This window comes from Silurus aristotelis, assembly GCF_946808225.1.
Source record: "Silurus aristotelis genome assembly, chromosome: 15".
In the NCBI taxonomy this organism is placed as follows: domain Eukaryota; kingdom Metazoa; phylum Chordata; class Actinopteri; order Siluriformes; family Siluridae; genus Silurus; species Silurus aristotelis.
The window spans coordinates 20,892,023-20,916,003 of NC_139588.1; the positions used below are offsets into that span (position 1 = coordinate 20,892,023).

Sequence of the window (23,981 nt, forward strand, 5' to 3'; positions counted from 1 at the left end):
TGCCTCATGTGTTTGTCTGTCCCTCTGTTTACCGAAGTATTACAGTAGCTCAGACTCACATTGCCACATTTTTTTAAGTCAATTAGCGATTCATTCAATTGGTGGTTGATAAATAATATCAAGTGAATCTTGCTTTCATTAAATGTACATTATGAGGATCAAAGTATTGGTGAAAGTATGTGATTTTTCCAAACTGTTGGAGGCACACAATTTGTGTAAGATGTCCTTGGATGCAGTAGAATAAGATTTTGCCTTCACACATCCAACTTCATTAAGATATGCAGATAGATACTCACATTTGCTGCAAGTTATTTATACAATAATGGCTGTATGTTGAGTTATTTCCAGACTAATGCTATACAGCTGCACACTGACTAGTCTAAAATATATCCAAGTTTCATTTCTATTGTAAAGTCCTTCGAGAAGATAAACTGAGATGGTTACTGAAATGTGAGGGGTGTACTCACTTCGCTGTGAGATACTGTATATAGTATGTTTTCCACAATGTAAACCTATCCATAGGTCTGTATCCACGATTACAGTTGGCTAATCCAATAATGTGCTAATCTACAGCGATTTAGAATGATGTCATTTATACAACTGAGAAGCTGTTTAAAGCACTAAAAGTGGCAGCTTTGTGGTGCTGGGATTTAAACTCAAAGTCTTCTGATCAGAAGCTCAACATCTCATCCACTGAGCTACCACTCTTGTTCTGAATAATATCTGTAGTTTATAACAGATGAATTGTTTCAAATCAGTCTAAAATCTGCAAAAGAAAAATGTGTAACTGCATGCCGAAGTCTTCGTGTGTGTGTGTGTGTGTGTGTGTGTGTGTGTGTGTGTGTGTGTATGTGTATGTGTAGGCAGGAGTGTAAAAAATTGCGTGAGGAGCTGCGAGAGGAACACGAGGAGGACAAGAGGGCAGCACTCACACAGCTTGCTCAAGCCAAAGAGCAGGAGCTGGTCAGCGCGCGAGAAAGCTGGCAGAGGAAAGTGGAGGACCTGCTGGAACAGGTGAAGGAGACGAGGCCCACACACATCCACACCCACACACACAAACACACACACACACACAGCCACTTTCTGATGAAAGGCTCGGTTTCAGGCCACAGTGCAGATAGAGATCCGATCGCCAATACAGTGGTGTGAGGATGATGAAGTCAAATTGAAGAGTATGATCTGATCAGCCATGCGCAAAAATCTCAGAGTTCAACAGCGAATTCTGAGCTTTTTTCAAAGTTCACAACAGCAAGAAATAGGAGTAACAGATACAGCAGTAAGCGAAATGAGAGACGGGTAGAGCAAAAAGCGTAAATTGGCAAATGTATATGATTGGAGACAATAAATTGCTCAGAAAAATGTTTGCTTATGTTGCTGATTGTTGCCTAGAAAGCGGTACTTTTACCACATTTATGTCTGACCCTGAATAGTCAAAGATTTGATGCTTCGATAGAAGAAGCCTGATTCGACTACCAATCTTACAGTCGAATCTTCACACAGTTGTTAGAAGATCGTGGCATTTTGGTGATATGGCGATGCTCAAGGTGTAATTTCGGTAAGAACTAATAATCGGGTTTTCTCCCAATTAGTTCATATACAGGCTATTAATATAATGTTGTAAATAAACAATGTCTGTGAGATTCTGTAAAGGTATTACGTTCTGTTTGAATTTAATCCTGTTAATGAATTTTTGATTGTTTTTCGGCGTATCGATGTTGCGCTGTACTTGTTTTTAGTCGATTTAATTTGATTTGCTGACATGTGAAATGCAAATCCTGTCTGCAGTTTGGCCTTTCTGCACTTATTTATTGGTTTTTTTGTTAGGTTTAGTGATCCAAAATGTTTTTTTTATAAATTTTCTTTTATATCTTTGTGTGATGTTCTGCTTTTAAAATGTTATGAGGAATCACCACCTGCAGGAGGGACCGTAAGGGACGGTGCTGTGAGGATTGGGCAGCAGTCGAAGGCGGGGTTAGCCTGCTTAGACTGCTGCCCCCGCGACCCGAATTACGGATAAGCGGGAGAAAATGAATGAATTAATGAATTTACGACTGCACAGTGTCGCCGCGGTCCCGCAATACAGTATCTGAATAGGAAGAGCAGTTGCAGAAATTGAGTGATTACACTTGTGTGCATGACCGATTACACACTGTGTGCCTTGCTTTAGGCAGCTAAAAGTTCAGCAAGTGAACGTTTTTTCATGTCCAAGTCCAACTGATGTCCATGTAAAGTCCAAGTCAAATCAAAAAGTAATAGTGACCTTAAGCAGAACGAATCAGAATAGTTTATTGATCATCTAGTGAAACTGTTGCGTTGTATTGCTCACAGTGAAAGTAAAATAAAAAATAAGAAAATGTTATTAAATATACAGATTGTTATATATTAAATGCAATGTGTAGCAGCAGTAAAACAGATGGCTGATAAGTCAGACTAAAATGATGTAACTATTATTATTATTATTATTATTATTATTATTATTATTGCACTAAAATTATTGCATATAATTGCCCAAGATATTAAAATTATAACAAATATTTGGACACACTGTGTACCCCCAAAAGCTTCATTGTACAGCAATTCAGTTCCTTTTTTATTTGTATAGCACTTTTAACAAAGGACATTGTCTTAAAGCAGCTTTACACAGATAAAGCGGTAATAACAGAATGTATACATGTATACATTACATGTTCCCTTTAAGCCTGGTGGCGACTGTGGCAAAGAAAAGCTTCTTTAAATTGCAGGAGGAAGTAACCTTAAGAGTAACCAGACCCAAAAGGAAACCCGTCCTCAACTGGGTGGCACCGAATGTCCATTTATAAAACATATACCAAACAACAGCCAAGATGGAAGACAGCCAACACCGGAAACAATACACATAGATTATCACTTAAAAAGGAAATGGGAAATATTGCACGGCAGCTCACAGGTACAAAAGCCACATTGTAAATGTTAAAGTCAACATTGTAAATGATCAATTCCAGTCAGAATGCAACATTTTAAATAATAAATTCCACTTAAAATGCAACATTGTAAATGATAACTTCTAGTTAAAATGCAACACTGTAAATAATTCCACTCAACATTCACATTTTTGGTATAATGGACTTGGTCTTGTGTTGACCAGTTTGTTGGTATTTATTTATTTATTTATTACTTTTTTTTTTTTTTTTTTGAGGGTTAGTGTGTAGTCCAGTTTCAGAACTTGTCAGAGTTTCAATGTCAGAATAGCATTCTCATCGCTCTCACCACCGAGAGGACGTGCTAATGATAGTAGCGTTGAGCTCAAGTGATATTAAACCCGTTGAAAGCGAGACTGTCTGCTGTCGATCCATCATTCTCACCTCATCTCTCGGGCAAGACAGTCAACCATATTGCAGCTTACATACACTCACACACTCACTTACACACACAAACATGTTAGAGTGCAATGTGGAGGCACAGATTGTGTGTTTAAGTCATGAACTGATCTTTTTATACTTTGGAGATTTTCATGTATTTTTTATATGAAGCACATGGGAGACTGATAGATGTTTGCTATACTCTATGCTATGTCCAGCTCCATCTTTGTGACAGGAAGTGTTTCCTTGCCATTTTTATTAATACACTGCATATTTGTAGCAAACATTCGAATTGTTTTACTTACAGCCACAGATTCTTTTACGTTTGTTGGACCATGTTCAGGGAGACACAAAACACTGCAGAAATGCATAAAAAAAAAAAAAATAGGATTTAAGTCAAGTCAAGTCAAGTCAAGTTTATTTGTATAGCGCTTTTCACAACAGACATTGTCTCAAAGCAGCTTTACAGAAAACAACAGTGAAGGTGAATGGTGTGCGTTTGTCCCTGATGAGCAGCCGTGGCGACAGTGGCAAGGAAAAACTCCCTTAGATGATATGAGGAAGAAACCTTGAGAGGAACCAGACTCAAAGGGGAACCCATCCTCATATGGGTGACATCAAAAGTTTGGTCATAAATCTTTCAACAATACAGAACAATTTGTGATCATCATAGATCCAGCATCAGCTTCTCCATGCCAGGGCCTTTAAACACTCGGCATCTACTTCTCCATGATCATCCATAGGTCCATAATCTTCATGAGGTGGGACGTGACTGGAGCTGGCCAAACCTCAGGAAGCCTCGGGATGGGGAGAGAAAGAGAAGCAGTGGAGAGGAATTAGCGTAGCTGCTGTTCATGATATTAACAGCACAAGTTGATAATGTGCATGTGATCAGATGTTCTGGAGCACAAGGTTGTGATGTGATGTGTGTGATGTGTGTTATGTGTAGGCTTTGCTAAAAATATATGTTTTTAATCTACACTTAAACTGGGAGAGTGTATCTGAACCCCGAACACTGTCAGGAAGACTATTCCAGAGTTTAGGAGCTAAATGTGAAAATGCTCTACCGCCTTTAGTGGACTTTGCTATTCTAGGAACTACTAGAAGCCCAGAGTTTTGAGATCTCAGGGAGCGTGACGGATTGTAGCGTGTTAAGAGACTGGATAGATACATGGGAGCCAAACCATTTAGTGCTTTATAAGTGAGTAGCAGTAGTTTGTAGTCTATTCGAAACTTAATAGGAAGCCAATGTAGGGACGATAAGATTGGGGTTATATGATCGTATTTTCTTGACCTAGTAAGAACTCTTGCTGCGGCATTCTGAACTAACTGAAGCTTGTTTATTAATGATGCAGGACATCCACCTAGTAATGCATTACAGTAGTCTATTCTAGAGGTCATAAACGCATGGACGAGCTTCTCTGCATCAGATATAGATAACATATTTCTTAGCTTAGAAATATTTCTAAGGTGAAAGAAGGCTGTTTTTGTAACTTGATTGATGTGATTTTTAAAAGATAAGTTGCTGTCTAAAATAACTCCCAGGTCTTTTACCGTTGAACTAGTAGTTACAGAACAACCGTCTAAATGCAGGCTGAGATGCTGGAGCTTCTGTGTACTATTTTTTGGGCCGATGAGCAAAATCTCCGTTTTATCAGGATTTAATAGCAGAAAGTTATGGGTCATCCAATCTCTTATTTCTTCAACACACTCAGTTATGCAAGCTAATTGAGCTGTATCGCCTGGTTTGGATGAAATATATAGCTGGGTATCATCAGCATAACAATGGAAGCTAATTCCATGCCTTCTAATAATATTTCCTAATGGAAGCATGTATATTGTAAAAAGCAGGGGTCCCAGAACTGACCCTTGTGGCACGCCATAATTTACTAGCATTATCCTGGATAGCTCTCCATTTAAATCTACGAAATGGTAACCTCACTAAACCATCCGATTTAAGATACAGAATAGAAACAAGTCAAATGAATTGACAGTGCAGTAAGATACACTTTTCTTGAAATAAGAAAACATATTTAGGCTTTAGAAAAGAACAAAATGTCTTCTTCGTTATTTTTTTAATTGTTTTCGGTTCGTTTGTTTGAAATCTGTGTGATAAGATCTTAAAACCAGAGCGACTAAACAAGAGTATTCCTCTTAAGAAACGTCATCGTTAAACATTCTGTCGTATGAGACTTTTCAACAAAAAAAAGATTACTTTCCAAATCAAGATGCACACAACAATTATTTATTCAAATGAAGACTGTTTTGTAACACACAGTAGTTACGATGCAAAAAACAAAACAAAAACTTCTCAAAATACTTCAACTTTTGCAACATAAAACATTATGACTAAATTTTCCAATGTATTTTGTCATTACTGAACACAAAGACATTCAACATGAGAAACTGAAATTAAACTACAAAACAACTTAGTAAAAAGCCATAAGTACTTTGTATAAGGAACAAATAAAAAAAATAATAATAATAACCATCCTGAATAATGCAGGCTCTAATAATTTATTAGTTTAAATTAGCATTTTGAATAAATAATACTAATGAACAAAAAGCATTGTTACTGAGCAACCGTATAACAGTTACAGCTAAAATAAAGTCTTAAAAGTTACAGGGCTTCAAATGATGTCTCTGATGATAATCAAGCTCAACTTACAGGTAAAATAACTAACTTTAAGCTTTACTAACTAAAAATAATAAAGATAAAACAATCATCATAATCTTACACAATCTGCTCTTGCATAGTATTTGATTCTTCAAATAAGATCGATAAGATTTTATGGCTAGAATAAAGGTTGTAAGTCTTGACTAGATGAGGAGTTTTTGCAGTGAAGAAACGAAAAAATCACATCCCCACAATCACTGATTATCTCTGGTTTGAGGCGAAACAGATGCGCCAAAGAAGTAAAACAAAAAATATATCATCCCCTATGATGTGTATTGCTTTTTCTCGCATTCTTTTCATCCCTAGAACAAATTGTCGGTCCTCTACTATGTTGTTTTAAGGTCAGACTGATTCATTTGCTGTCTCTGTCCGTTTTTCTTTCTCTCTGTTCTCCGTCTCTGTCGGCGGTGCAGATTTCTCTGTTGAAGCAAAGTCTGGAGATGCAGCTGTCACAGTCGCAGCATTCTCTGCAGCAGCTGCAGGCTCAGTTTAATCAGGAGCGAGAGCACCTGGGTCAGCAGCTGCAGGAGCTGGAGTTGGAGCATCAGCGAAGGGAAGAGCGTCTGTGCGAGGCCCACTGCTGCGCCATTCATGACCTGCAGGAGGCACGCCAGCACGATCTCAAGGTCTTTCTCATTTATAATCATATATATGATTAGTCTTATCTGCTACAGGTGCGCATCATACCATTCTTTTTCATTCGGCTCTGTCCTCCATTCGCGGACTGGCGCTTGTCCATGTGCCCACTGCCACATAAATATATATATATATATATATGTACTATATAGTTTTCACCGTACTGAAAGGCAGATTGCTCTGTTTTGCTCAATTATGTACTGTAAATTGTTAACAAATTACAGTGTGCTACCCCATACTGATCACCATACTTCAAAGCTCCTGTGTAGACTAGGCCATGTCCCGACTTACCATATTTTCAAGTTACAATGGGGTCATCAGAACGCATCTCCATAGTATGTTACTCACTACCTGTATATACCTGGGATCTTTACCTGCTCATCAATCCGAAGCTGTGCTCTCAACCAATTTTTTTGACACTTTGCCCTTTCCATCAGTCAAACCTAGAGCTTGTATATCTGTCCCACCTGTTTATCCCACTCTATTTACCCACCTTTCCCATTTCAACCAAGCCACCTGGTCCACCAATTTGTCCCACTCTATCCTAATCTGCCCTGTCTAATTACCTATTGTCCCACCCCCTATTCTTTTCCACCCTGCTTTGCATGTCAATATTAGTCTTGATTACATTAGAATCTTTATTTTATTCTACAGGATACATGTTTAATGAACTGATGTAGCAATAAGAGATTAGTTCAGTCTACAGAAATAAACTTACTTAGGAAAACATCAACATCCTCTTCCAAAGTTAAATTGATAACGTCCGTCCCTGAAAGGCCTGACTTGGTCCCCAAAATGTAGGCCAGTTTATTTTAAAGCTACTTTTGTTTACCAAGCACCACGTCCACATCTGGGAGTTCAGAACACATTCAATTAAGTTGCGTTATAAATTTGTATGCCTGTACTTTACGCTTTGACTGACTGATCATGACTGATTTATCTCAGAATTATCTCAAATGGTCGATGCCTGACTCTTGGTATGCCTCCAACTCCGTTCTTATCTTCATAGACATTTAAACACTGCATGACTTATAGTACAACTAAGTGGTTTACGTTTATGTTATCCATCGAGTGCTCATTGTCATTGTCTCTGGGGGGGTACTCATGTATTCCCTGCCCCCTGACATTTCTCAGTGAGTTGAGTTCCTTTTTCAGACACTTAACTGGAGCCTGGTGTCATTTTCTTCAAAATGTCATAGCAAATCCAGTTGTTACTGTATGACATTCTACTCAGAACTACCTTGATATCTGAAGACCTTGATGCAATGGCGCTTGAATTGCCAGCCCCGATTTGCCCCACCGTAAACGATAAAACAGGCATAAAATGCTACAAGCAAAGAAGGTCAACGTTCAACTATAGACTCATTGTGACTGAATTAGACATTGGGGCTTTACATATTTTTTATAGCATAAAGGATGAAATTGCTTTTATGGGTGTCTTTATTAGATCATTTCTTGAACTGTCTTCGATAGGGAAGCATTTTAAACAGATAAATGGATGATACGGGATGGCCACAAAAAAAAACTTGCTTCTTTCTTTCTTTCTTTCTTTCTTTTTTTCTATCTTTCTTTTTTTACAATATTTATTCTTTCTTTCAAGATTTTCTTTCTTTACTTTTGTCCAAACTGCTATAATTATGGATGCATCCTACATGGGTTCATATGAAACACACTAAAGTTTATGTTATGTTTATGTTTATGATAAGAATCATGATGTTGATGATGATGGTAAAGATGATGGTAATGAAATGTCATTTACATCAAACTATTTTATAATACAGGTAGTCCCTTACTTACAATAGAGTTGCATTACAATGACACCATAATAACTTAAAAATATGGTAAGTCAAGACGTGGCCTAGCATAGAGCAATGTTCAATACTGTATTGTATAAACTATATAATATATATTTATATGGAGTGTAGGGCGGAGCATACGCTGCTACGTTTTTCTGCCGTGTTAAATGTAAAATATTTTTGCAATATTGTCTTATCACTGTCATCATCCTCATAATCCTCAAGTTGAATTATCGACTTAGGGACGGTCCTTTGTTTTAATTTTCTATGCACTGGACTGGAAAGAGCTCTGACTAGCCCATAACTGTTTTCTTGCTTTCTCTATACATTACACAGGGCCGTTTCTAGATCTATTGACACCCTAGGTGAGATTCCCGATTGTCAAACCCCCCCAAAGGCACAATAGCTCCCCCCAGCTGGTTGCTCCCTAGGCGACCACCTAATTGACCAGCTAGTTTAACTATGCCTAGAAACATTGCTGACTAAAGAAGTGCTGCTCTGGTTCTCGTTTTTCCCCTCCATGTTTCATGGAAACAGAAGAGCTCCTAATACAGAACCCTGAGGGGCACCTGAAGTTAGAAGTGCTTTACCAAACTTTTTGGACGTGGTCAGACTGCAATTTGCTTATTTTTTAAGAAGCAATCAAATTTTCCTTCCCGGTGAGAAAAAGTTGAAATCAATAAAAAAATAGCTTATGGTTATACAACTTTAAAAAAAATAAATATTTATTTTCAAACTGTGAAAGTTTACTATTTTAATGAAAAAATAAGGTAATTTTGAAATTGTTGGAAGCAACAGTTGGGACGGAGCTACAAAAGGATGAAAAAGCACGTGTTACTAATATGGAAGAGCTGGAAATGAATTTTGCAACTAATTATATTAACAATCCATACAATGGTATGGAGGTGCATTAGTGCCTGTGAAATGGGTAGCTTGCACATCGGAAATGGCTCCATCAATGCTGCATCAAGATATATCCAGGTTTTATACCAACAAATGCTTCCACTTAGAGGACATAAGGCCTTGCATATTTCAGCAGGACTATGCTAAACCGCATACTGCATCTAGACAACAGCAGGGCTTCGTTGTGGCTTGGCTTTTAACTAATCAAGTCAAGTCAAGTCAAGAAGCTTTTATTGTCATTTCAACCATATATAGCTGACGCAGTACACAGTGAAATGAAACAACGTTCCTCCAGAACCCTGATGCTACATCAAACAACATAAAACAACAATCACAGAAACAGAAAGCACAGGGCCAAGGACTAGAAGGTGTCCTCGCCACATAAAGTGCATGTGTGCAACCTGGTGCAAACAGTGCAAAGACAACACAAGACAGTGCAAGATAAATACACAAAACACAAAATAGCTCCGCCAGTAAACCTGTTGTAATGAGACAAAGTGAACAGTAGCAAAAATGTAAAGAGCAAATAGCAGCAATCCAGGAAAGATATGCAAAAACGGCATGTAAACAGTTTATGCAAATGAAGTGATGTAATGTGAGTGGTACTGAATCATGGGTGTGTGAAGTGAAATTAAATATTTGAAACCAAAAATATGCCAAAGAAGACCCAGGACTGTTAAGCAGTTAGAATTCTACAGTATATTAGGCAAGAATTATATATATTATATCATTTCCTAGACATTTACAGAATGTTGTTAAAAGAAGGTGTGATGCTACACCATGGTAAACATGGCCCTGTCTCAACTTTTTTTGAGACGTGTTGCTGCCATCAATTTTAGAATTACTGTTTTTTCTTTCTTATTTTTCTCAGCTTAAACATTCAATATGTTTTTTATGTTCTATTTGTGAATAAAATAGGGATTTGAGAGATTTGCATTCTGTTTCTATTTACATTTTGCTCAGCGTCCCAACTTTTTTTTGGAATTGTGGTTGTACAGGATGTTGTGAGTCCAACAAATTTGTAAAGGCCGGATATCCCGGAGGTTGATTTGTCTGAATTGGATTGCTATGAATTATAAAGTAAAGTAATAGAAGGAAATGGGTTTTATGGATTTCTGGATGGTATATTCCCTCAGACGTTTATACCAAATGAGATCAGACGTAATAAACAACTCTGTATGTCGGAATCACCTTTGTATAATCAATGCTTTGCCCTGGACTGCTGACAGCAAGAAAAACAATTCACAGTTTATTTTGGCAAGACGCCTCAGTGGGTAGGTCAGAATCGGACGCTGAGCTGGCACGATTTCATCTAGAGCTCCTAGTCTTACAGTGTATCCTACAGCCTGCGGACAACAGCTTTAGCTCGAAAATAAACCAGGTAAAAACAGCTATTTATTGCAGATCAACACTTTCAACATTGGTCATTAATATTGAACACGATCGAAAGCAGGGGGGAAGAAGCGACACTAGTGATGATTGTGCATCGAGTTCCAGGGGCTCCAAATGGAGCGAATCGACCCCAGTACAGTCTCTGTTAAATTCAACCCCATAACATTGTTGTTAAAAAAACAGCCTTTTGCATCTGTTCTTTCATTATTCAGTATGAGTGTCTTGGTTGTGCTAGCAGGAGAAGATCCATCAGCCTTTATTATTTTTTTAACTCGCAGCTCAGAAGCCCTGCACCAGCTCGGCCAAGCAGGCACTCTGGTTAGCAAGGTGCTTTTGATTTATTCACTGTCTACTATCCCTCTTTTACTAGCTCCATAGCAGGAGATCTTCCACTTAAACCTATGAAAGCATATGTTCATGAAGCTGGCTATGGATGGAAGAATGGAAGAATGGAAGAATGGAAGAATGGATGAATGGACGGACGGACGGACGGACGGACGGACGGACGGACGGACAGACAGACAGATAGATAGACAGGAATACAGATAGATGGATAGATGAATAGATGGCTGGGTAGATGGGTAGATGGATAGATGGCTGGGTAGATGGGTAGATGGATAGATGGCTGGGTAGATGGGTAGATGTATAGATGGCTGGGTAGATGGATAGATGAATAGATGACACTCTATCTTAATGGGAACAGTTTGGAGAAGAACCACAAATTGCTGAAAAAGTCAGGAGTCCCAATACCTTTGTGTATATATTTTTACCCTCTAGATTACAGAAATCACGAAGACCAAAAAAAAAAACACTGCTGTATTTTTTTTAATGAAGTGGATGCTACTGTAAGTGTCCCATCAGTTGACTTCTGATTATTTTTCATTAACACCAAGATAGTCTCCCTCTGGTATCAGAGCACACTGTAACATCATGTTAATGGGGTCTAACTGCCTCATTGGCCTCCTGAACCCCATTAAGTCTCACATCTCAGATCTATTAACTCTCTGGAAGCAAATTGTGACATTGTATAAATGAAGGCTTTAGTTATAAATGCAGGGATTTAATAATAATGTTAGTGGAAGGAAGTTAAAAGCAGCTGTCATTATAATTGTTCCCTCCTCATCATGCCCAAATGGACTCCTTGGTGAATTTTTCCTATGGAGTGAATCTTTGAATATTAGTAGGGTTGCATCATTTTATCCCAGGCAAAATAAACCTATCATTTTCCATTTTGCATTTTCTTTATTTTAACATATGAAAAACTCACCCTCTAGCATTTTTTGTGCTAATGCTGAAAAACTACCTCCACTTTATTTTTTACTTGATGCACCCGGAAAGACCAAGTCTGCTTCCCACCGAATGCACCAAAGAGAGCTGCTATTCTCTCCCATGTTGGACGGGGAGCCAGCAGAAAGAGATCATACGGTCCTGATGATCATGTGTGAATGGAAAAAGGGGGAAAAAAAAACAGTAGACATAAACACAACCCTTTTACTCGCATCCCGTTTTCTCGGTGTACACTCGTTTTTTTGTGTTTTTTTTGGTGAGGTCATAGAACATGAGTAAGAAGCAGATTCATTCCAGATACTTTTGTAAGGGAAGAAATCATTGGGGAACTCGAATTTGCAAAGAGAGCACTGTCCAGTAAACGACAAGATGTTTATCTGTGGAAACCAGTCGGTCCTCTGAGTTTCTAGACATTTTCTCACAGATTTGTCCCGTCCACTGAAACATTTATACATAAAATAGTGTTGAACATACTTGCCACCAGATTTTAGAGTGTGCTTAAGCAGATTTGTGCTCCTTCAGCCAAAAGAGTTATTCAAGTCAGGTACTGATGTAGATGAGGTGAGGAGACCTGGGGTTTTAAACTCCTAGTTCAAGTGAAGGGGAAAATTTCATGCCAACAGATAGACAGACAGACAGACAGACAGACAGACAGACAGACAGACAGACAGACAGACAGACAGACAGACAGACAGACAGACAGACAGACAGACAGGAAGGAAGGAAACAGCCAGCCAGCCAGCCAGCCAGCCAGCCAGATAGATAGATAGATAGATAGATAGATAGATAGATAGATAGATAGATAGATAGATAGATAGATAGATAGATAGATAGATAGATAGATAGATAGATAGATAGATAGATAGATAGATAGATAGATAGATAGATCTGTGTGTGTGTGTGTGTGTGTGTGTGTGTGTGTGTGTGTGTGTGTGTGTGTGTGTGTGTGTGTGTGTGTTGCAATTTGCTGCCTGACATTTGGCAGTTATCTGCAGTGTTTCTTCTCCACATCACATACAATACATTCTGTAGCTCTGGGTAGTGTCCTGACATTCTTCATAAAAAAAAAGTATAGACGCACATTTCACATAGAAATAATAATAATAATAATTAATATTATTATTATTATAAAGTTTGTTCATGTAAATTGAAAGTTACTTTTAAATAAGTATAAATATAAGCTGTTTTTTTGTACTTTTTGTTTTTCCTTCTCTGGTTTGTCTATTCTTTTCCTTTACAGTCCTTTGCTTTTTTCCTTTCTTTTTCATTTTCCTTTTTTTTCCCCCCCTTTTTCTTTTTATTTAATGTACCTTTCTTTTTGTTTCCTTCTTCTTTTCTGTGTCAAACTATTTCTTTCCCTTTCCTTTTCTCCTTCTTTTCCTTTCTCTTACTTTTTTAATGCCCTTTCTTTTTTCATTTCTTTTCCTTTCCTTTTTCTTCCTTTCCTTTTTCACCCCCCCCTTTCTTTTCTTTCCTTTTAATTTTCACATTCATTTCCCTTTTTCTTTTTTCCTTTTCTTTCCTTTTTCTTTTCCTTTTCTTTGCCTTTCTTTTCATTTCATTTTCTTTTCCTTGTCAATCCATTTCTTTCCATTTCCTTTTCTCCTTCTTTTCCGTTCTCCTTTCTTTTTTAATGCCCTTTACTTTTTTTATCGCTTCTTTCTTTTTCTTTTCTTTTTACTTATTGTTTTTCCTTTTTTCATCTTTTCCCATCCTGTCCTTTCCTGTCTTGTATTCTCATTTCCTTTCCTTTCTTCTTTTTCACATTTTTTCCTTTCCTTTACCTTTCATTTTCCCTTTTCATTTTAGTTTTTTCTTTTTTTCCTTTTTCCTTCCCTCACATATGATGTCTAACAGATCGTTCTGAGTTTATATTGACGTGTGTAGTGTTTGTGTTTGTGACATGCATGTTGTGTGAATGCTGTTTACACACTGCTTTCTGATGGACTGTAATTCATTCAGTGCTGGAATGCACCGTACGCTACTTATTCCCTGCAACGTTAGTAACATCTTCAGAGCAGCGAGACCCCTGAATCTATTTTTAGATGTGCTACCAGTCTAGTAGCACTCGTGGAGGTGCAAATGGGATCCTGTCTCCTGCTCAGGTAGCTACAGTGTTTGTGCTGAGAATTGAGAGGCGTCTCAGATGCAGCTGTGTGTGAAGGTGCTGTGGGAATCATGTCAGTCAGACTGAAATCAGCCTCCTGGGTGCTTTGCTCTTTCTCAGCTTGTTGTCTTGGTGAGGCAGAGAGAGAGAGTGTGTGTGTGTGTGTTTGTGTGTGTGTGTGTGTGTGTGTGTGTGTGTGTGTGTGTGTGTGTGTGTGTGTGTGTGTGTGTGTGTGTGTGTGTGTGATAGCGGTCTCGATGACTGACATGGTGTGACCTTTTCAGTCTTACATGTATTCGTGCAGAAACAGAGCTCACGGCTGTGTGTCCTGTTCAGGCTTAAACGCACGTCTCCTATACACTAAAGCCTGAGGAGGCAGACGTGGGGGCTGTGGAACCTGAGCTCCGATCCTGATTATTAAGAAGAAATACATTCATATATTCATGATCTTTCCTTTCTTTTTGGATTTAATTTGTTTTCCTTTCCCAATGAATTCCTTTAATTTTTTAATTACATTTTCTCTATTTTATTACATTTTTCTTCCCTTTTTCATTTTTTTCTTCCTTTCCTTTTCCCCTTTTTTTTCATTTCCTTTACATTTTTTCTTTCATTTTCTTTCTTTTTTATTTAATTTATTTTCCTTTCCTTTTCAAATTCCATACTTTTTTTTGCTTTCATTTCCTCTTTCTTTTCCTCTCTTTCCTTACCTTTCTTTTCTTTTTCTATTCACCTTTTCATTTTTTCTTCCATTCCTTTTCTTTCTTTTCTTTTCTTTCCTTTTTAATTTAATTTATTTCCCTTTTTACTTGTTTTCCTTCTTTTCTTTTTGTTTTTTAACTTCCTTTTTATTTGATTTCTTTTTCATTTATTTTCCCAATCCATTACTTTTCATACAATACATTTTGTATTTTGTTTTCTTACTTATTTCATGGTCTTTTTTTCTTTTGTTTTGCTTTCCTCTTTTCCTTTTCTCTTTACCTTTCCTCTTCATTTCTTTTTTAGTTCATTTCCTTTTTGATTTTTTTCCTTTTTCCTTTCCTTCTAACTTTCTTTTCCTTTCTTTTTATTTATTTTATTGTTTGTCTTCTTTTCCCCTTTGCATTTCCTTCTTCCTTCTCTTCCCTGCTCCTGTTGCATTTCTTTTTTCCTTTCCTTTCCTTTTTCATTCCCTCTTTTAAATCCAGTCCTTTCCTATCCCTTTTTTCCCTTCTTTTCGTTCTCCGTCCTCTCAGTTCAACATGGCTAAGTTTAGCGTAGATAGTTTTTAGTTCACACACCTGCCTGTTCTTTCACATCACATGGTTTGTTTCTATTTTTAGCCAAAAACAGGTCTTTTTCAGTGAAAATGGAGATTAATAATACCACAGACATCAAGGTCACTTGAGAAACTCGACTATGATTTCACCCAAATCTCGTCTCATTATCTGCTGATGAGAAACTGATGAGATCCAGTTTCCCAAATGCATTTTCACTTTTAAAGTTAAGACTATTCTTATAGCAAAGCGAAAGGGTTAAAATTCTGATGCACGCTTAACCCTGGTCTCTGCTTAGTCCTGTGGAAGTTCTCGCTCATTGCTCTCTTTCCAAATATGCGAGCACGAGCCTCCTGTCTCTCCAGCGGCGAAGTGCAGATGCAGCAGTTCGATCTTTTTCGAAAGCAGTTAGCGACCTAATTGCCTCCACTTCTACATTTCAGTAGGGATTTCTGCATCTGTTGTTCTTAGTAGCCCGAGTGTCTATTTTAGCTCGACGTACAGTAACGCCTGCTTCGCTCACATTCACAGCCGTTTTGAAACGCGCAAAACGCTGCTAATACGTGTCAGTGCTTATTGATTTAATTATGATAATCCGGACTGGCACAGACTTGCTAATCATCCCCAGCCTGCTTTAATTGATGATGCTGTAGAAAGTCCATTACAGTCCATCTTTCATTCCTGTTTTGCGAAAAAATTCGACTTTAATAGAGTTTGCTTAATTTTTGCGTATGTCTGTGTGTGTGTGTGTGTGTGTGTGTGTGTGTGTGTGTGTGTGTGTGTGTGTGTGTGTGTGTGTGTTGGAGCAGGAGTTGGAAGAGCGTCTGCGGCAGCAGCATCACATGGAGCTTCAGTCCCTAAGAGAAGCCCACAGGCAGAAAATCGAGACCCTGAAGCAGCAGTCGGAGCAGGAGCTACAAACACTACGCTTCGAGCTGGAGGACGAAGGGAAAGCGATGCTGGGTAAGACAGGCCGGGTTTAAAGGCACATGATCTCCTCCAGCATAACCACAGGGCAGAATGTCAAACGTTTCTGTGTTATTTTAATACACTCCGCATTCATTTCAGGTTTCGTGTACACCGGCCTTTAGCGATAAGTAAGGACTCGTTGTGAAGCTTGTCTGATAGAACAACAAGGAACGCTCAGGACTAAATCCCACCAAGACTGTGTTAAAATGATCCAGCATCAATTCCTACCTGTAAAAAGTACTCACACATCTAATACAGCCATTCATCATTAATCTTCTTGTTTGAAGATATCTGAAGTTTATCCAGAAGAATTGGGAGTCAAGGAATCCACACTTGAATAGAACACCAGAACATTGTAGGACACCATGCATACACACTTTTATAGCTAGAACGCCAGTCCATCACAATGCACCATGCATACACACTTTTATAGCTAGAACGCCAGTCCATCACAATGCACCATGCATACACACTTTGATAGCTAGAACACCAGAACATTATAGGACACCATGCATACACACTTTCATAGCTAGAACACCAGAACATTTAGGACACCATGCTTACACACTTCTCATAAAATGCCAGTCCATCGCAATGCACCATGCATACACACTTTTATAGCTAGAACACCAGAACATTGTAGGACACCATGCATACACACTTTTATAGCTAGAACGCCAGTCCATCACAATGCACCATGCATACACACTTTCATAGCTAGAACACCAGAACATTGTAGGACACCATGCATACACACTTTTATAGCTAGAACGCCAGTCCATCACAATGCACCATGCATACACACTTTCATAGCTAGAACACCAGAACATTGTAGGACACCATGCATACACACTTTCATAGCTAGAACACCAGTCCACCACAATGCATTATGCATACACAGTTTTATAGCTAGAACACCAGAACATTGTAGGACACCATGCATACACACTTCTCATAAAATGCCAGTCTATCGCAATGCACCATGCATACACACTTGGAAAGAAAGCGAGTAAATTCCAGGGCATCAGGAACACACACTTTTACACTCACACCCAATTTTTTCAGGAAAAGTTTTTGATTCATTAGAGAAAACTTAAACTCAGATGAAACCCACACGGACATACAAAATTCCACACAAACAGTGACCTGAGCCAAGGGGAGCCTGGAGCATATTTCCAAGACAGATTTAGAATGGCGCCTTTACCCTTAAATTCATGGCATTTGGCTGTCGCTTTTATCCAGAGCAACTTACGTTTATATCATTCATACAACTGAGCCTGCAGGTAAAACCTATATGTAGTTTTATTTCCAAAGCACTGACTGCTTTTTCCCGCTACTCTGCTTTATAGTTTCACTCGCTTCCCTTTTTTTGTGGAAATGATGAACATGGACATAAACAAGAAATTTTCAGAACAACAACTAAAACGATATCTTCAAAAAAAAAAAAGAAAAAGACCAAAAACAGGTCATAGTTTTGTTGTGTTGTTTGTTCCTTTCTTTAATAATGAAGTGATATCTGAAAGTTTTAAGAAAGTTTTCCTCGAGTCTAAATGGGATTTTCCTGGTGCCTTTTTTTTTTTTTTTTAAACCGAGTAATTATGAGGCGATGGCACCGAAATGTCCTGAAACCTACCCATAAATATGCAGAGAAGATTGCGAGAAAATTGTTGTTAGAATAAAAGCAATTACTTCCGTGAGTCGGCTTTTCGCTGGTGAAACGTCAATGATTGATGATTTTTAATATAACGTTAATATTCGTTCCACAAAAACAATCTCTCTTTATATGTATCTTTTCCTGTAGCGTCTCTGCGTTCAGAGCTGAATCATCTCCACGCTTCAGCTATAGAGCACCTGAGGCAGACTCATCAGCAGGAGACAGCAGTTGCCAAGCAGGAGCTGGAGAACGCCCTGGAGCAGAGCAGGATACAGGTGATCACCACCACACCCTCACCTTCAGGCATAAAGATTAGTGTGATGGACAGTAAGGCAGCTTCGGTTCGCCTTCGTTACATTCAGACTAAATTTCCACTCAATTTCTTTGCTGTATCTCAGCCAATGGGGTGACCAGGTGGCAAAATGGGCGTGACTTGATTTAGCATAACATATATAAGGTTGAATATAGTAAATGTATGAAAATATGGCTAAAGCCGTGGTGAGAATTTTGGAAAAATCCATCCTATGACTGTAATTGCAGCGATAAAACCTAAAAACAATGGTGGGAAAAATTAAATGATGTATATATCAATAAATTAGGGCTGTCAATTGATCGCATGATTGTCATGCGTTACTTTACAATTAATCTCAACTTAATTGTACATTTGTATCTGTTCTAAATGTACCTTAATTTAATACTTATCAAGTTTTTAATACTCTAATCAACATAATAGACAAATATGGATGCTTTATGTAAATTACTTCCGTTAAAATTACCATTACTTTTCTTTCTTTGCACTGTGTCAGCTGCTCAAACAGACAAACCCATTCACTTTTTTAAATAACAGGGCAGCTCGAAAAAATACTGTTGTAAAAGTAATTATGATGTTGTAAATGACGTAAATCATCAGAACACCAAACGGAACTTTTGCTATGTTTCCACACGGATGGTTTGAATTGCCGGACGTGTGCACCATGGCGGATTTTGGTGCTTGATTTGAGACTTGGCGCATAAACAAATGTTTAGTGATTAAAAATAATTTGTTGGTGGAGTTTTTTTTTTTTTATATCTGGGTAAAGAACGGACGTTGTATGTATATATATATTTTTTATTTATTTTTTTTTTATACAAATAGTCAGTCGAAATGTGCACTGCAGTAAAATTAGTGATGTTAAAATAAATTAGTTTTAATATATATTTATATATATATATATATATATATATATATATATATATATATATATATATATATATATATATATACACACCAAGCCCAAATTGCCACATGTTAAGCTTTTGTCCAGACACCCTTATCCAAGGCTCCTTAGAATTGTCTCAGTAGAAAACAGAAAAGCATGACTGGGGTTTTTGGTTTGTAAAATTGAGTGTTTAATATTAAGCAATCAGTTTTGAATTTCTTTCAATCTGGGCTCAGACTTCCTCCAAGTAAGAACTACCTGTTTTTAGACTACTGCACCTGTTACATCATACTTAAGGTAAAGCACGATCTACCCTCCTGTTAGCTAGTGTCCCTATAAACAATTCTGGGGACGTGGCATGGAGCAATATTGCAAATACCATTATATTGAACTCCTGATCCCCAAAACTGTATAGCAAACGCTTTCTATTGCATGAAACTGATGTCTGTTATATTGCATAAATCTGGTGTCTTTACACACCAAAGCACCATTTTGTGACGGTTCGCTGAGTCCATGCGTTATCTCGGCTAAGACCGATTCCATGTGTACCTTGGCCTTGTTAGTGGGATTTTGTTTGTAGTTGAAAAGAAGGTTATGTACTCAGGATCATTTGAATAGTAATTAATCAGTGTTTGACTCATTAATATCATTGTATTAATCGATTGATGTGCTAAAAGTAACATTAGAGTCTTTTCACATAAACTGAGTGACAAACATGATAATAGGATCATTATAGCTGTAATAAATCATAGCACTTTGGACACTTAAGTACATTTGAAGGCAAATACTTTCGTACTTTTGCTCACTACATGATTTGTGAACTTCATCCACAAATGGAAATAAGGGCTTTATATCTGCGATAGGACCCCAGAACAGCTCACTTTAAAACAATCGTATTACATTGTCATATACTTAAAAAAAGCGCCAAAAATATTTGAACTTTCCTGCTTTTAAAAACACGAGAACGATCTGTCAGGACTGCCGACTAAGAAAATTAGTCATATTTAGTAGAGACACATATTCACAGAGTATTAATAACCCCCTGTGGCTCTCATGCTACGAAAGCACACTCATTTGTCCTTGCCATTCTCTGTCTCTAACCTCCGCTTTTTAGAAACCCGAAGACACGAACCGTCTTTGCCGAGCGAGTAAACATTACATCATGGTTGTTTACACTGTTCGAGGCTGGAGCGCTGTGAAATCCACAGCAGGGTCTGTTTTCTGTTTAAGCCACACCATCGCCGATGTCAGCACCGCATCAGCTCTCGTGATCACGTCCTGCAGATGGCTCGTCCAGATGTTCTGTTTATTACGAAAATTCAGTTTGTTTTGAACCCGGTTAAGCGCTGTAGTTAGAACTAGAGCTTTTTAATAATCTCACATTCACCAGACTGCACTGACGGCACACACACACACACACACACACACACACAGCATGTACGATTTCTCTTCGTGAATGGTTTTGATGCGAGTATGCATCTATAAATATCCCCCAAAATATCACACCTTGGCCTTCAGTGGTGTCCCGCCTGAAACGATCCACCTCTTAATACCATTATTATGACACCACGGCCATAGAATCCATCAGTCGTCTCTAGCAGAAGCATCGATATCAACCTCACAAAATCACCCCGGGTTTTCTGTCTGTTTTTTTTCTGTGCATTATGGTTTTCCTGGGGATTTGAAATGAAGGCAAAATTGTGGAAATTCCATGGAGGAAAAAATGCAAAAGTATAAACGGTTCACGGAAAAGCTTCACGGCTTTTCTTGAAAGCTTCGTCTAGTAAATCTAAATACATTTCTTCTTTTCTGTCAGTCATTGTAGAGTGAAAAAAAAACAGCTTCTAAATTCACACGCAAATATTCGAGCTTGTACACTTTGCTACAGATGCGGTTTGCGAGCTCTGACTGGTGCGCTCTCTGACCGTCCGATCAAAGGACGTGAAAATGTCAATGTGATTAGATGCCTTGTAGAGGGCCTTGGAGTAAACAAATCTCAATTTGATTAGTTAAAGCAGCAGCTTCAAGCACCATTGATTTGGATCAATAGGACGCCTGCAGTGTTCACAGATGCCTTTGACCCTGACAACATGACAGCTAGAATCAGATTGGATAGAAGCTCTAACTGAAGCTTACACTTAACACTATAAAACACTATGAAATAAAGAGAATAGACTAATGGGAATAATTTAATACATATTTATGGACAAAAAAATATTAAAACGCAGTATCTGATATTGTTAAAGTCAGCAGGGAATGCTTTACTGGCTCTGATGGCCTTCCACTTTTATATCCAATATCTTACTAACTTATGAAAAAAAAAAAAAAAGATGTAGATATTTCAGGCTATAGCCACCATTTCACATCTTAAATTTGACAAAATACTGAGTCAGTAAATGATTCAGCTTCAATTCTGTGACAAAAATAAGGGCATCAATGCAATGAAGATTCTCTATAAAACATTAAATCTGTTTTTCTTAATGCACTACTTATACACAGGTCGTAACCATTCTTTTAAATGTGATTGTGTGAATGAGCATCCCATCTAATTGCTGATTCTGAAATTCTGAGTCATTTTTTTGGTGTTTTTCTACTTTTCAAAAGTAGTTTTTTAAATCTGTTATTTTACTTTCAATTAATTATGTTTTGTTTCAAGTACTGTACATTTTAAATCATATCTCTTACTGTGTAAAAACACGTCTGGGAAACAAGTTAAGTCAAGTTTATTTCTATAGCGCTTTTTACAACAGACATTGTCTCAAAGCAGCTTTACAGAATTTAACAGTTAAGGTGAACGATGTGTGTTTATCCCTGATGAGCAGCCGTGGCGACTGTGACCAGGAAAAACTGCCTTAGATGTTATTAGGAAGAAACCTTGAGAGGAACCAGACTTTAAAGAAGAACCCATCCTCATCTGGGTGATATCAAGAGTGTGATTATAGTCTTTAAACAATACAGAACACTGAAGATTGAGAACTTACATGAGCACTGGAATGTAAGATTATGAGTAATGATCTTTCTACAGTAAAACTACCGCAACGATCGATTGATAGGCGGAGAATAAACACGCTAAACTAACAAGAAAGGAAGATGGAGAAGAAGAAAGAGGAGTGTGAAAGTACATAACTCACATTAGACTCAAGTCATTACGGAAGTCCGAGGAGACCATGCGTTATAATTTCTTTTTTCTTGTTTACTCGTGAGCTCGAGTAACTAAAGCTGTTTTTCGGTGGACGAGCCCAGACAGGCGTGTCCAGGTGGTTACGGTTATTGTCCATGATGCTGCCTCTAGAACATGCACTTATGCCAAATACAGATAAAAATTAAGTACTGATGACATGTACATGAAGAAACAATGTTTAATATGTCGAGATCATAAGAAAATCAAGACGTGATTACAAGAAAACAACAAAGAAAATATTTAAAATATAAAATATAAAATCTTAGGACTTCCGTAAGTCATGGACTATAGTGGGGGTTTTTTTTGTTTGTTTTTTTGTTAGCTTTTTTGTTCTTTTATTTTCATTTGTAAAGGTGTTTCTTTAGTTAAAAACAACTAGTTTTGATATTTATCTCCTTGTTCTTTTTATCTTTTAACTACACTAGAATCCCACAACCTCCAGGTCAGTGTTTCTTTCTTCTGCACATCAAACCTTTAAAAGAAGAGAGTTTCCTATAGATACACACACACACAGTGAGAAAACCCTTACTCCACACACACTTTCAACTCCAGGGATACACTTGTGCTCTCACCACAGCTTCTTATTTCATGCTGTTTGTCTTTATTTCAAAGTATTGAGAAACACCTGCATGTTTCCTTAATAATGTGGAGTAAAAAGTCATACGTTTGGAAACAACTACCGTATTTTTTCGGACTATAAGCTGCTACTTTTTTCCCACGTTTTGAACCCCGCGGCTTAAACAACGAAGCGGCTAATTTATGGATTTTTCCTGGGTTTTTCCTGGTTTCACAAACTTCAAGCCAAAAAACTGAACCCCATAACATTAGACCAATGAAATTTCCGATCGGAAATGAAAAAACGCACCTCACCTGTGTTCTGAGCTGCACGGCATCGGGAGAAAAAACTTTCACCAATGGAGATTTTTAAACGCACGACAATGACAAAAGATAAACTCCTGAGAGAAATGGTTGTGAAAGGAAGGAGGAAGACAGTGAACAATGACTTTCTTAGTAGGCTACTGTTTAGATACAAGCCGTTGTAACGCGTTGAGTCTGGGTGAAGGGAGAGCTCACTAACTCCAGTTACAACAGAAATCATATAAGCACAGACAGGTTTCCAAAACTTGTGCTTTTTTATTTTTCTTGGCAACAGCGTTACGGGTTAGTCAAAGAAACTTAGAAATGAGCATCAGAAAATAATAAGGACATATTCCTCGGTCTTTCACACATGCAGTAATAGCGGAAAAATGCGGCGGCAGGCTATTCCCAAAATGCCGCTCTGCTCTTAAAGGAGCCACAACATATTTCACCCATTACACCGTGTAACAGACACTGTCTTTCGTTAAAGCCTGTGTAAAGTTCATTAGTTTCAGTGTAGACCTGCAGCTTATAGACAGGTGCGGCTTATTTATGTTTAAAATAAAAATCTTTGTCAAATTCGGTAGGTGCGGCTTTTATATGGGTGCAAATTATAGTCCGGAAATTACAATAGTCATTTTGGGAGGCCCATGTTTCTTTTGTTTCTATGCAACAAGTAAAATAAAAGGCAAAAACACAATAAATGACTCGAAGAAAGGTTTGTGAAGTCC

General features: G+C 37.9%; 1 protein-coding gene across 3 annotated transcripts in view; it reads left to right on the forward strand.

Annotated features, from left to right (window-relative positions):
• fam184ab (family with sequence similarity 184 member Ab) overlaps window positions 1–23,981 on the forward strand; it is a 138,427-nt gene that overhangs the window by 86,591 nt on the left and 27,855 nt on the right. For all 3 annotated transcript variants that reach the window (XM_083562448.1, XM_083562449.1, XM_083562450.1), the window contains exons 10-13: window positions 864–1,014; window positions 6,429–6,641; window positions 16,199–16,352; window positions 18,160–18,287. In XM_083562448.1, coding sequence (XP_083418574.1) covers window positions 864–1,014; window positions 6,429–6,641; window positions 16,199–16,352; window positions 18,160–18,287 — 646 coding nt within the window. The remainder of the gene's footprint in view (window positions 1–863; window positions 1,015–6,428; window positions 6,642–16,198; window positions 16,353–18,159; window positions 18,288–23,981) is intronic.